This window comes from Mustelus asterias, chromosome 15 (assembly GCF_964213995.1).
Source record: "Mustelus asterias chromosome 15, sMusAst1.hap1.1, whole genome shotgun sequence".
NCBI lineage: Eukaryota > Metazoa > Chordata > Chondrichthyes > Carcharhiniformes > Triakidae > Mustelus > Mustelus asterias.
This window is the reverse complement of record NC_135815.1, coordinates 2,450,426-2,465,477: the sequence shown is the minus strand read 5'-3', so window position 1 is coordinate 2,465,477 and position 15,052 is coordinate 2,450,426. Positions and strand designations below refer to the sequence as shown.

Below are 15,052 nucleotides of genomic sequence, written 5' to 3'. Positions count from 1 at the left end.
TGTTGGACTTTAACCTGGTGTTGTGAGACTTCTTACTGTGAATGGAGAGGAGTGTGAAATCATCAGCAAATACCCTCCTCGCTGTTACTCAGACAGAGGGAAGGTGGTTAGTGAAGCAGCTGAAGGTGGTTGAGATGAGGACTCTGCCCTGAGGGTTTTGGTAATTAGCTCTATGATCACATTTGAATTCCGTTTTACAAGAACTCCTTGGCCCCACTATCAATCACCAACACCAGTCTGGCTCAGGAATCTCCACTGACCTCTGGCCACCAACCACAGCAACGAGCCTCATTCAAACTCCTTCCCGTGGGCCCAGGAGCAGACAGTCTTGAGATTTCCACCCTTCACTGGGGCCTCGATAATTGAACACAGGCTCATCCAGACCCCCAACATTCTCTTCACAATTCACACCAACTCCCATTGGAAAAGATTAATCACTGACCAGTAGCCAGCAATTGTTAGTCCTTCATATTGCAAATCGAAACCAGCATTTCACTCAACAAAAGGAATTTATAAATGCAATGTGCTTTTATGAGTTACATGGTTGTAGCAATATTCATACAGAAAAGATTCAAAGGAGAATTATTGGCTTCATTTTGTGTATATAATATCCTCACCACAATATTCACATGTCAGCAATTTCAGTCCATGCAATAATATCAGGGTCTGGGAGGGTCTGTCTGTCCAGTAATATCAGGGTCTGTCTGTCCACTAATATCAGGGTCTGGGAGGGTCTGTCTGTCCAGTAATATCAGGGTCTGGGAGGGTCTGTCTGTCCAGTAATATCAGGGTCTGGAATGTCTGATCTTGCAGGAATATTGGTGTGGGAGATTGAACCTGTCAAAATGTGCAGCAAAGGCAGAGATGATTGTGATTGGGTGAGGGGTTTCCTGCCTGCTTGCTTTGTCTTGTTGATTTGCTTTCAGTTTTGAGTGCGCTTCACAGCAGAGTACTCTGTGGGACTCTCAGCAACTGTTACTCTCAGCTGGATGCTGCCTTGACCATGGAATCGAAGCTCGGCGTAACTACATTCCCCTTCACCGGCCTGGAATCCAATAGAAACATTCATCACTGAACATCGTCCAAACGCAACAAAGGAATGTCTCTGTGAACAGATCGAATGGAGTTATTTTTAACTGAATGGTTTCTTTCTCTCTCTGGAAGGTACTGACGAGCTGCTGGGATGTGCTTTTTATTGACACTGGTCACACTGCGATAGCTGCTAATTTGTACAAAACAAGATCCCATAAAGAGAAATGTGACAGTGACCTGATTATGGGCTGTGATAATGTTGATCAAGGGATAAATACCACCGAGACATTAAAGGACAACTCCTCTGCCAACCTTCCAAATAGTGCCCCGGGATCTTTTACAGCTCAAGCACCTACACCACAGGGACTGCAGCGGATCCAGAAGGCAGCTCACCATCACCTTCTCAAGGGGCTATTAGGGATGGGCAATAAATGCTGGGTCGAGCCAGCGACGCCCATGTCCTGTAAACAGATTGTAAAAAATCCAAAGCCAGTTGAGACAAGCCGCTCTCTCTCCCAACTGGAATCAACGGATTCCATCTCCCCGATCCAAGGCCTATTTGTGTGTTGCAGCTTCTTACAGGAACCTAAACAGGAATACTTGGGATAATAAATGAATTAAAGAATATGGAGATAGTGAAGGAAGTTGGAATTGAGGTGGGTGATCAGCCATGATTGTATCGAATGGGACAGCAGGTTCAATGGGCTGAATGGCCGACTCCTACTGCTATTGTTTAGGTTTTAGCTGCAAAACGCTTCTAATTCTGTCCGAATTGCACATTTTATATAAACTTCATACATATTGTGTAACTGGTTCTGTACAGTAAACTCCAGAATATTTCTGTGTTGGGTGAGGCAGAGAGTTGACTCAGTGCAGTTGGAAAGCTGCTCTTCCACAGTAATTGCTGATGTTACAAGGGACGGGACCTGTTAGTTACAGAAAGGGAACTAACGACATTCTCAATAACTTGGTGTTGTGCAACACAACAGCTGTACGGCATTTCCTTACCAAGGCAGAAGAAGCTGCTTCTTGATTGCTGCTCTGGGTTTTATCTGAAAGGAAACACAACGATGTTACTTCTGAATAGATCCACAGAAAGATGGAGCTTTTTAAACTTTGAATGAGAGCGAATGAAAAATCCCAGTGTCACCTTGGGCAGTTTTCTCAGAGTGAAGCTAATGGGGGACGTGTGGATTATTCTCCATCAGCTGCACTGTCTTCGAAACCTCATCATCCAAATCAGAATCTCACACAACAGGAGGAGGCCATTCGCCCCATTCGGCCTGTACTAGGTCATTGTGCTTCATCCCACATTTCTGCTTTTTATCCACAATCCATGAAATTCCTCATCCTCCAGCACTTGTCCAACTCTCTTTTCCGATTATTTCTGGAATCAGCTTCCAGCACATTTCCAGCTCGAGTATTCCACATCCCAACAACTCTCATTTCTCCCCATCTGCCCTCTAGATCTTTACCCAGTGATTTGAATTCGATGATCACTGGTTATTGATCCGTTCGCCAGAGGGAATAGGTTTTCTCTCCATCAAAACCTCACTATCTTTAAACTCTTTACTGGGTCAGATCTGAACCTTCTCTATCCCGAGGAATCCCTCTGGGAACGGACAATGTGCTCGATCTACAAAGGCGTGATCACTACAAGCTGGTTCCTTGGGCTTTCTGGAAGTTTCTATCTCTTTGGGACCACTGGCTGCAGCATTGCCACACTGAGGGGGTGTTTCACAGTGCAGCTACAAGGCTGGGGGCAGCCTCCTGCCATCTTCATTCTGTAGGATGTAGATTTACAACCTTTAACAGTAAATTCTGTCAATCAGACAATGAATTGGTCAAATTATTCTCAAGTTAATTACATCACAAAACTATCAGCATCAAAGGGACATCTGGGATTGAGAGTAATTCCTGCCAAACTTTGCAATAATGATTGAATGAGTTTACTTACTATCCACTGTTGCGTACACAGGGTTCTGGTCTCCATCAGGAACCCTAAAGAAATGCCACACATTAGCTTAATTGCGACTTTACCACAGAACAGCGCTGTAATATTCACACTCTGGGTGGAGATGCAGTTTAGATTTTACAACATGGATTTCCCATATTAGTTTTTTATGGAAGATTTCACGGATGAGCAAGATCAACTGAATCATTTCCTAAATAGACAGAACTTGCTCCAACAATAAGGCAAAGAATTTGACCAAAATCAGAAAGCATGCTGGGAAGCTTGATCAGGATCATGCAACTTATTATTGTTCCAGATTGAGGAAGTGAAAGAATTGTTTGAGAAACTTCTCATTTTGCAATGATTTCTCGTCAGGGACAAGTTCAGAGTCGTGAGCGATTAACCCTTGGTCTCCCAGAGGGAATGATGATCCTTGATTCTGATTTCCACACCTGGGTAAGTTCATAAAACTGTTGTGTCTCGATATCAATAAACCAATCATTTTGCTTCTTGCTTCCTGTATCCCAAAGCCCGGGGAGCAGCGAGAGGACACACAGGGAGTTTGGATTGGGGACAACGGGACAGAACCTGTGTCTCAGTCTCTTCCAGATAGGTTGGAACTCCTGGCCACGTAAGGGAGGGTGAGGCAGAAATAATGTCAGCATTGAGATTAGATTCGAGGGGGAGGTGATGGAAAAGGAAACTGAAGAGATGTGGGAACAGGGTGGGTAAATATGATTGGATTGTTTCCTTGTGGGGAGGGTAATGGCTGAAGTAGGCTGCTTACACAGAGTGTCCATTCTAACTGTTCTCACTTGGTCTGAGCATCATGAGGGACTGTGCAGCTAGCGAGACACAGGCATGAAACCAGCGCTCTGATCTAGTTCATTCGGTGGGCTAGGTGGGGAATTATCCAGCACTTATATCCTGAGGGTGATGTTTCGTACTTTAACTGTTAAAACCTTCCTGACTCTCAGCAGCAGGTTAGGTGCCTGTTGGTCAGTGCTGGAGTAAGTGTGATGCCGTGACAGTTGGAGATGACTGGCACCAGTTGAGCATCTGGACATGTGTGGCTCTCATCAGTAGCAGGTCACTCCGCATGAACTGTACGCGACAAGGGAAAAGTTACTCCTCACTAAAAGCAGCAAGTTATAAAATAGTGCCCCTGTCCAGTTACAGCAGCAGACACAAGATGAATCGTATTTACCTTGGTGTGGAGTTCTTTGCTGAACAGAACCTCTTTTTTACAAGATAACCTGTGAGCAGAGCAATGCAGAACAAGACAACCAAGGGCAGAATGATAGCCAGGCTGAACACAACGGGATCTGAAGTCCAGGGATTATTGGAGGATGATTCTTCTGTAAAATATCAGAATGTTACACACACTACAGCTTCAGTTTGAGTAATGTACATCGACCTGAATGGAAATAAAATCAGACAGAACCTGTTTCTGTCAGTTTCTGCTGAGCACATTCGGGTAAACATGTCCCTTTGATACGTGGCAAGTTAACAGCCTGGAATGAAAGGCCAGTGCAACATAATGGCTTCTTCCTCTAACATTGTTGCCTTTTTTTATGGATCTGAAACAATCCCAGAGATCAGTCATTTAGCAGAGCAGAGACCCGTGATCCAGTAGCAGTTTGCACCAATACCAAAGAATCACAGAACATTCAAAACAATCCCAGAGCTTCCAAACGCTTGTTTGTGTGAAGTTGGGAGGATGAGGAATGATCCGCTTTCTCTGCCTGTCCACACTCACCAAACCTCACAAACTCAGCAACCATCTCTCCAGTGCTGCACCCAGAGGGATGTGGATGCTCCATTGTTAAATACATTTAAGGCTGGAATACAGAGATGTTGCTCTGTCGGGGAATTCAGAGACATGGTGAGCAGGCAGCGAATGGAGTTCAAGCCCAAGATCAGCCCATCATTTGTAGTGGAGTTCCCCAGGGCTGAGTGCTGGGATCTTGCTTTTCCTGAGATACATGAATGACCGAGACCTTAGTGTACAGAACACAATTTCAACATTTGTGGGTGATCTGAAACTTGAGAGTATTGGAAACTGTGAGGAATATCGTTTGGAAATTCAAAAGGACAGAGACAAAATGTTGGAGTGGGCAGACAGGTGGCAGATAAAGTTCAACACAGAGAAATGTGAGGAGATACATGTCGGTGGGAAGAACATAAAGAGACAATGTAAATAGGGGTTACAAATCTAAAGGGGGTGCAGAAACAGAGACAGTTGAGTGTGTGTATGCATAATTCATTGAAGCTGACAGGACAGGTGGAGAGAGCAGTTAATAAAGCACACAGTATCCTGGCCTTTGGAGAAGTATTGTAGAAATTAGGACTGATTTCCATGGAGGAGAGAAGGCTGAGAGGAAATTTGACACGTATTCAAAAACATTGGAGGTCTGACAGAGTAGATCAGGAGAAACTGTTCCCATTGTGAAAGGATCGAGAACCACAGGGCATCAAAATAAAGTAATTTACCAAAGAGAAATGAAGAAAAAACTTTTTCACACAGCGAGATGTTAGGATCTGGAATGCACTGTCTGAGAGTGTGGTGGAGACAGATTCACACAGCGAGTGGTTAGGATCTGGAATGCACTGTCTGAGAGTGTGGTGGAGACAGATTCACACAACGAGTGGTTAGGATCTGGAATGCACTGTCTGAGAGTGTGGTGGAGACAGATTCACACAGCGAGTGGTTAGAATCTGGAATGCACTGTCTGAGAGTGTGGTGGAGACAGATTCACACAGCGAGTGGTTAGGATCTGGAATGCACTGTCTGAGAGTGTGGTGGAGACAGATTCACACACCAAGTGGTTAGGATCTGGAATGCACTGTCTGAGAGTGTGGTGGAGACAGATTCACACAGCGAGTGGTTAGGATCTGGAATGCACTGTCTGAGAGTGTGGTGGAGACAGATTCACACAGCGAGTGGTTAGGATCTGGAATGCACTGTCTGAGAGTGTGGTGGAGACAGATTCACACAACGAGTGGTTAGGATCTGGAATGCACTGTCTGAGAGTGTGGTGGAGACAGATTCACACACCAAGTGGTTAGGATCTGGAATGCACTGTCTGAGAGTGTGGTGGAGACAGATTCACACAGCGAGTGGTTAGGATCTGGAATGCACTGTCTGAGAGTGTGGTGGAGACAGATTCACACAGCGAGTGGTTAGGATCTGGAATGCACTGTCTGAGAGTGTGGTGGAGACAGATTCACACAGCGAGTGGTTAGGATCTGGAATGCACTGTCTGAGAGTGTGGTGGAGACAGATTCACACAGCGAGTGGTTAGGATCTGGAATGCACTGTCTGAGAGTGTGGTGGAGACAGATTCACACAGCGACTGGTTAGGGTCTGGAATGCACTGTCTGAGAGTGTGGTGGAGACAGATTCACACAGCGAGTGGTTAGGATCTGGATTGCACTGTCTGAGAGTGTGGTGGAGACAGGTTCACACAGCGACTGGTTAGGGTCTGGAATGCACTGTCTGAGAGTGTGGTGGAGACAGATTCACACAGCGAGTGGTTAGGATCTGGAATGCACTGTCTGAGAGTGTGGTGGAGACAGATTCACACAGCGAGTGGTTAGGATCTGGAATGCACTGTCTGAGAGTGTGGTGGAGACCGGTTCAATTGAAGCATTCAAAAGGGAATTAGACTGTTATCAAAAGTGGAGAAATGTTCAGGGTTGCAGGGGAATGGCACTCGGCGAGTTGAGCATTCAGAGCGAGGGTGAAAACATGATGGGACGAATGGTCTTCTCTGCAATTCTGTGATTCAGTTTCTCACTTAGGTCCCTCCAGGCCTGACTTCCTAACCAGTCCAACCTAATTCAATCTTTGGAACGAAGGCCTGGATGAGCACTCTGCCATTCTGTATGCTCCCTTCCATTCCATGCACACGCCAGTCACTCAGCATTGACTTACCAGTGACATTGAGCTGGGTCCCTGCTCCATGAATGTAGCTCCACACACTGCATCTGTACACAGCTGTATCATTGAGGGTCACATTCACAATGGTCAGAATGTAGCTGTTGCTGCTGACATTCCGGGAAGGCTGAAAACGGTGGTGGGAATCCCGGGACTTGGTAATGGTGCCATTCACAAACTGGCTGATCAGCCACTCACTGCGGTAGCCAGCTCGCTGGTAATGCCAGTGGACATCAGTGTCAATCACACTGGCATTGTACATGGCACATTGTAAGTCGACAGCCTGACCCTCTGGCACCTTGCTGACTGTTGGATACTGCATGAGGACTGGGTCAGACAATGGAGCTGTTAATATTGAGAAAGAAAAATCATAGAACTTGAAATGCAACATTTTAGAAATCTTCTTCTGGTTACAATAATGATCTGCAGAGTATTCTAAAGTAAAATGTATTTATTAGTCACAAGTAGGCTCACATTAACACTGCAGTGAAGTTACTGTGAAAATCCCCTCGTTGCCACACTTCGGTGCCTGTTCGGGTCAATGCACCCTAACCGGCACATCTTTCAGACTGTAGGAGGAAACCGGAGCACCTGGAGGAAACCCACGCAGAAACGGGGAGAACGTGCAGGCTCCACACAGACAGTGACCCAAGCTGGGAATCGACCCCATGTCCATGGCTCTGTGAGGCAGCAATGCTAATCATTGGGCCATCGTGCCACCCCAATTTTCTCATTCTTCCAACATGGAAATTGTTGTTTGCAGCGAGGGAGGGAATGATGTGACAAAAGGGCATCTGCTGAATGTTCTAGAATTTGCTGATATTATCCATTCAGTGCACATTCCCACCCACAGAAAACAAACTATCGACTAGATAAACTTCACAATCTTCACAGCTGATTATTGGAAGAACTCAAATTATTGTTTAAAAAGATGAATGAAAGGCGAAAGTAAAGGTATAAAGTTTGAAATTTCCTGTATAATAATTGCAGCGTGACCGCACACGGACTGATTTACTGCTGCTAATCCTCTTCTTTACCCCATCCTATCAATCTGGCCTGGATTTTCCCCTTCCGGGATTGTTGGGAATTGGTAAAAATAGACACAGGGAATTTCAAACTTATCCCACCATATCGACCTGTCCTGTTACATTCTGCCAATTGTGGAACTTCACTCTAAGATCCCGCCCTTCCTGATAACCCTCAGGCCTCCTCCATGACTCATCATATCCTTCCTTGCTTACTGCAACCTCATGCCCTTTCCATTTTCCCATGCATGCTCCACACCTACTCTCCAAGTATCCACTATGTATAGAAGCCATATGCCATGAGCACAGCTGGGAATTCATTGAAATGTTTCTGAAATTGATACAGTGAGCAAGAGGCAAAGTGTCAAATAACCATTGCCACTCGTAGCATCAGTGGGTAAAGTTTTAAGCCTTTTAACATCTCTTAACTGTGTTCAAATAAACAAACAGGCATTGAAAAACCACAAAGAAAGAAACTTCTCGCAACCTTAGAAATGTCAGTCAAATAACTAGGAGCACTTTGCTTCAAACTATGTTAACATTATCTCATTGACTCGGTCCATAGTCAATCTGGAACTCAACCAAGATTCATAACAAGGGCATCTGGCAACTCTACCAACAGTAACATATTGAACAGATAGCCAGACAGTTGTTTTTTGAGATGAAATGGCCTGACACGTGGTTCCCAACTCTAAAGAGGCAATTTGGCTGTGCTCCTTCTACGGATCCCAACCTGAAGCATTGTCTTTCCCAAGATGTGGACATTGTTGCCTCGGCTAACATACGTTCCTCATCCCTATGACTCTCACTATTCCTGGCACCCAGCAGTGTGCCAAGCTCGAAACCTCACCCATTCCTCCTCCCTGATCCCAGCCTCCACTGGTTCCCTGCTCATTTCTCATGTATGACATCATATTCCCAGAAACCCCTAATTTCCCGAATCCCACTCTTCTCACTGCTTTCCTCACCTTTTCCTCTCCACCTGCAGTCATACCCGGCACAAAGGAAGATGGGTGGAGGTCAATTATCTTAGCTCCAGGACATCACTGCAGGAGTTCCTCAGGATAGTGTCCCAGGCCCAACCATCTTCAGCTGCTTCATCAATAACCTTCCTTCCATCATAAGGTCAGAAGTGAGGATGTTCATTAATGATTGGACCATTCATTACTCCTCCATTGCTGAAGCAGGCTGTTCCTGCACACAGCAGGACCTGGACAACATTCAGACTCGGGCTGATATGTGGTGGGTAACATTAGTGTCAGGCAATGAACATTTCCAACAAGACAGGATCTAACCATCGCCCCTTGACATTCAATGGCATTTCCATCACTGAATCCCCACTGTCAACATCCTGGGGTTAGAATTGTTCAAAAACTGAACTGGGCTAGCCATATAAAAGCTATGGCTACAAGAGCAGGTCAGAGGCTGGGAATCCTGCAGAGGGTAACTCACCTCCTGACTCCCCAAAGCCTGTCCACCACCTGCAAGGCACAAGTCAGCAGTGTGATGGAATACTCTCCACTGGTCTGGATGAGTACAGCTCCAACAACACTCAAGAAGCTCGACACCATCCAGAACAAAGCCAATGTGCTTGATTGGGACCTCACCCATCACATTAAACATTCACTCCCACCACCATGGACACACAGTGACAGCCGTGTGTACCATCTACAAGATGCACTGCAGGAACTCACCAAGGCTCCAAATACAGAACCTTCCTAACCCATAACCTCAACCATTTCTGCACTCTGCGACTCTACGACTCGATGACTATGACTCTAAAAGGACAAGGGCAGCAGGCACATGGGAACACCACCACCTGGAGGCTTCTCGCCGAGTCACTCGCCATCCTGACTTGGAAATATATCGCTGTTCCTTCACTGTCGCTGGGTCAGAATCCTGGAATTTCCAATCCTGACAGCACTGTGGATGCACCTACACCACATGGACTGCAACAGTTCAAGAGGCTGTTTCATCACCACCTTCTCAAGGACAACTAGTGGTGGACCCTAACCAGTAATGCCCACCAAGAATGAATATAAAACAGAAACAGCTGGAGACAGCACGCTGACAGAAAGCTGAGTAAACAAAGGAGAGGGAGAAAGATTAGAAACAAACAGAAACAGAGAAACAGAGAAAATGTCAAAGAATTGAAGACTGAGAAATCAGGAGCGATGCACAATTTTTATTCTTTAATAAGAGCGCATGAGATCACCCAGTCTATTTTTCTAATGTGTTCCCATTACCACAGGGGTTTGTGATATTTCTCACATACTCATCTCCCACACAGTCACAAGTGGTGATTACTTCAGGAGATTGTTATGTAAACTGGACTTACTGGTTACATTCAGCTGTGTCCCGTTCCCACTGATATCTCCCCACACTGAGCAGTAATAGACGGCCGTGTCACTGGGCTGCACCACGGTGATTGTCAGAATGAAGCTGTTATTGGAGGTGTCTCTGGAAGGCTGGAAACGCTCAGTGAAACCTGGGCTCCGGTGTATGTTATTGCCTGTATCCAGTGTTAAAACTCTCTCCCTATCTTTCCCAGGTAGCTCCCGGTGCCAGTGAACATCAGTGTCTGTCACTGCAGCGTTCCCCATGGTGCACTGTAACCGTGCAGTCTGACCCTCTGTGACACGTTCCACACTCGGAGACTGGGTAAGGACTGGAACATTCGCACCTTTAAAAAGAGGAAAATATCAACAATTTAAAAACCAGTCTGGAGGTTACAAAACGTTTAAAGGGAAAGTTTGTTGTTAAAGAGATGCTGAGACTGAACCAATGGGCTGGGTGATTCAAATGAAGTCATATCGATTTGTGTGAGGAATTATAAATGATCCGTCCCTTCGTGGTTTAGGACCTGAATCTCATCGAATAGAGAGACGTGTTGCTGAAGCTTTTCATTTTACACTCATCAGGAAAAACACAAGAATATTAAATTTCAAACAATCACAATTTACTCAACGGGAGAAAAATAGGACAATTGGTTAGAAAGTCAACTCAGATTGGCTGACTTGTTGCCATGGAGAGAGTTGTCTGAATTAGAGACTCCCAAATTTCCCATTTATTTTGGAAAAAGGCGCACAGCTGGAACATAGTCCTTTTGTGTGCAGAGAGCGGCCTTGTGCGTGTTGTCTTTATGGCCACTATTCCTTTGATCAGAATAAATTTAATAACATTGTTTTATTCATTTCTGATCTTTGCCAGTTGTAAATACCCTGTTATTTATCTCTGAAATTCCCCATGTGAGCACAAGCAAACTTCGTATCTCCTCATGCAAATTTCCATCCACATTTAAGACATGGCAGGTGGTAATAACCAGGCTGACCAAATCACAAAGGGAAAATTGATCAAGCTACTACAACCATTTGCAATTTATATTTTATTGCAAGAAACTATGTGTCCGGAACTCAGGAATAAAAACTCCCATTCCCAGAAATGAAGAGGGCAATTCTCCCAAAAGTGCTGAATTGTCGAGAAAACTGGTTTCGATCATGATTCTTTTTTCAGGCCCGAATCTCTGCACTCTGTGCAATGCAGATGTCCCAATTGTTAATATTATTAAAAATCCGGAGGCGGGGCCTATTCGCGGCGGGGTCTGGCAGTTCTGGAACTCTGTGCATGCGCCATTTGCTGGCCAGATCGATCACTGGCCAGCCCGGGACCCCCACAGTGCTGCCCCTCCAGCCCCCTCCACGGCCCGATCACGGCACCGAGGACCATTCCTGGGCCAGCCCTTACCACCCCCCCCCCCCGACCCCGTCCTGGAGCACCCCAATGCCCAGCCCCCCGTACACAGCAGTGGTGATCCCCCCACTCCACTCACCCCAGCAGACTCCCCCCTGACCTCCTGACAGGAGGCAGACCCCACCCCCCTGCTGAAACCCCCCCCTGGGGTCAGACCCCCCATCCCAGGAGGCAGCCCCCCCCAGGGAGGCAGGGCCCCCTGAGCAGTCCACCCCTCTCAGCCCGCCCCAATCGCTGGCCTCCCTCCAGCCCAGACCAATCTCAATGCAGAGTGGCAGTGGAACCCCCCAACCCCACCAGTCACTGCCTTGGCCCCTCCCACAATGGACCCCACCCCCTTGACATTGCATGATGCCTGCTGGGTAGTGCCAACGTGCCCATGCCCAGGGGGCACCACCCCCCTTTTGCCCAGACCCCTGGGGGGGACCCAATTGCCACCCCTTCACTCCGGCGGGGTCTCCCACTGGTTCCCCGAACAAGGGGAGCTACTCTAAACCCCGCCGAATGACATCCTCCTGGCGGGATGGGAGATGCAAACTAGATTTAAAATACAAAGAAACAAACAAAGAAACAAAGAACAATACAGCTCAGGAACAGGACCTTCGGCCCTCCAAGCCTGCACCGATCATGTGTTCCTAACTAGACCATCCGTTTGTATCCCTCTATTCCCAGTCTGCTCATGTGGCTATCTAGATAAGTCTTAAATGATCCGAGCGCGTCTGCCTCAACCACCTTGCTTGGTAGTGCATTCCAGGCCCCCACCACCCTCTGTGTAAAATACGTCCCCCGCATATCTGTATTGAACCTTGCCCCCCTCACCTTGAACTTGTGACCCCTTGTGTTTGTCATTTCTGACCTGGGAAAAAGCTTCCAGCTGTTCACCCTACCTATGCCCTTCATAATTTTATCAACTTCTATTAGGTTGCCCCTCAACCTCCGTCTTTCCAGGGAGAACAACCCTAGTTTACTCAATCTCACCCCATAGCTAATACCCTCCATACCAGGCAACATCCTGGTAAACCTTTTCTGCACTCTCTCCAAAACCTCCACGTCCTTCTGGTAGTGTGGCGGCCAGAACTGGACGCAGTATTCCAAATGTGGCTTAACCAACGTTCTATCTAACCGCAACATCATATGCCAACTTTTATACTCTATTCCCTGTCCAATAAAGGCAAGCATGCCATATGCCTTCTTCACCACCTTTTTATCGGGGCTGCCACCTTTAAGGATCTGTGGACTTGCACACCCACATCCCTCTGTGTGTCTATGCTCCTGATGGTTCTGCCATTTATTGTATAGCTCCCCCATCTATTAGATCTATCAAAATGCATCACTTTGCATTTATCTGGATTAAATTCTATCTGCCATTTCTCCGCCCAACTTTCCAGCCTATCTATATCCTGCTGCATTCTCTGACAATGTTCATCACTATCCGCAACTCCAGCAATCTTTGTGTCGTCCGCAAACTTACTGATCACACCAGCTACATCTTCTTCCAAATCATTTATATATATCACAAACAGCAGAGGTCCCAGTACAGAGCCCTACGGAACACCACTAGTCACGAACCCCAATCAGAAAAAGACCCCTCCACTGCTACCCTCTGTCTTCTATGGCCAAGCCAGTTCTGTACCCATCTTGATAGTTCACCTTGGATCACCTTTGGTTTAATATATACATTAAAATCAGATTTCAATCACTTATCTCTCTTCCCGCCGGTTTTCTGCGTGGTTCCAGCGGCACCATTATTGTCCAGTTGGGAGATGCGCGCGGGTCGTAAATGTTTGCGGGGAACCCGCTAAATGGCCGACACGCGCATCTCCCCACCCGACCCGTCAGAAAAGTTGCGGTTTGCAATGGGAGAATCGCCCCCGTACTTATCCTCTCTCAGCTTTGATCATCTCCATTCCAAAAACTTGCGTTTATACCGAACCCTTTTGATGAGTTAAACTGTTCAGTCTAACTGTCTTCAGTTCAATTAAATTAGTTGCACACACACAAACACACACACAGCCCCCGAAACCTGCTTCACCGTATCCCATAGTAATATTGGGAAAAATCATATTCCTTTCCTCCCAGGACATCGTAACTGCCATATTCCCATTCCCAAAACCACTGAACGGTGGCAGAAACATTTCCCCAATCCCAGCTTGGCCTGTGGATATAAAATATAAAATAATGTCGATTCTGGAAATCTGAACAAAATGACTCTGGAAATTCTTGAAATACGCAGAGGTTTTTGGCAGCATCTGTGGGGAGAATAAAGGGTGAATGGGGACAGTTGGAATGTGAATGTTTGGGTGGAAAACAAACAGGAATAGGTGGAATTCAGATTTCACACCCAGCCAGTATTGCTTCTTATAGAACAGAAAGTAAAACCGAGGATGGTGAGTGGGTGTGTGAACAACATTGTACCCAATCCTATCAGTTTCCTCACTGACAGGGTAGATTAATGTTACACACACACCGACTATAACGGAAGCAACTGTGTGACCTTTCCAATATCTGCTGCTTCACATTGATCACAAACAGGGATCTTTCTCATTACATCCTCATTCTATTATTCATCTCATTAACTCATATATATCCTTCAAAGGTCTGGCAACTTGAACTCTGTCACCTCACCATCCAACCTCCCTGACACTGGCCTTGCACCCATGGTCATAAAAGAACATAAGAAATGGGAACAGTATGAGGCCATTTGGCCCCTCGAGCCTGTCCATGATTCAAGACAATGATGGGAGGTCTGATTGTTAACTAAGCCCAGCTTTCTTGCCAGCTTCCCCAAACTCTCGATTCCTGGAGAAGAAATCCCTTCCTGCAGCCCCGCCCTGAATATATTCAATGACCCAAATCCCACTGCTGTCTGGAATCAGCACTCCAAAGGTTCACGACTCTGAGGGAAGAAATTACTCCTCATTTCAATCTTAATTCCTTAAATTTAAACAGCGTTGCCTAGTTTGAGATTCCTCCAAGAGGAGAAACACCCTCTCAGTATCTACTCCATCAAGTCCCCTCAGGAATCACACACATCCCAATAAGATAACCTCATTCTTCAAAACTCCACTGAGTCTCAGACCAATCTTCTCAACCTTTCCTCATCAAACAACTCATCATCCCAGGAATCAGTGTAATGAACCTTCTCAGAACTTCCTCTGTTACAAGTATATCCCCCCTTAGGGAGGAGGGCTAAAGCTGTACCCATTCTCCAGTTACAGTCCCACTAATTCACTGTGAAACTGCAGCAAGACTTCCCCAATTTGAGACTCCATTATGTGAAGAATGATATTAATATCTGCCAATCCCCTGGTTAAAGTTTCAGTTATCTTCAGCATTCTCCCCCAATTATCA

At 46.2% G+C, this 15,052-nt stretch overlaps 1 protein-coding gene across 1 annotated transcript in view; it reads right to left on the bottom strand.

The window, feature by feature from the left end:
* Window positions 1–512: 512 nt before the first annotated feature.
* The window catches only part of LOC144504769 (immunoglobulin gamma-1 heavy chain-like), a 50,094-nt gene continuing 35,554 nt past the window's right edge, over window positions 513–15,052 (bottom strand). The window contains exons 3-8 of the mRNA XM_078230513.1: window positions 10,290–10,634; window positions 6,924–7,271; window positions 4,194–4,344; window positions 2,990–3,033; window positions 2,041–2,084; window positions 513–1,045 (exon numbers count right to left, since the gene is read on the bottom strand). Coding sequence (XP_078086639.1) covers window positions 923–1,045; window positions 2,041–2,084; window positions 2,990–3,033; window positions 4,194–4,344; window positions 6,924–7,271; window positions 10,290–10,634 — 1,055 coding nt within the window. The 3' untranslated portion in view covers window positions 513–922. The remainder of the gene's footprint in view (window positions 1,046–2,040; window positions 2,085–2,989; window positions 3,034–4,193; window positions 4,345–6,923; window positions 7,272–10,289; window positions 10,635–15,052) is intronic.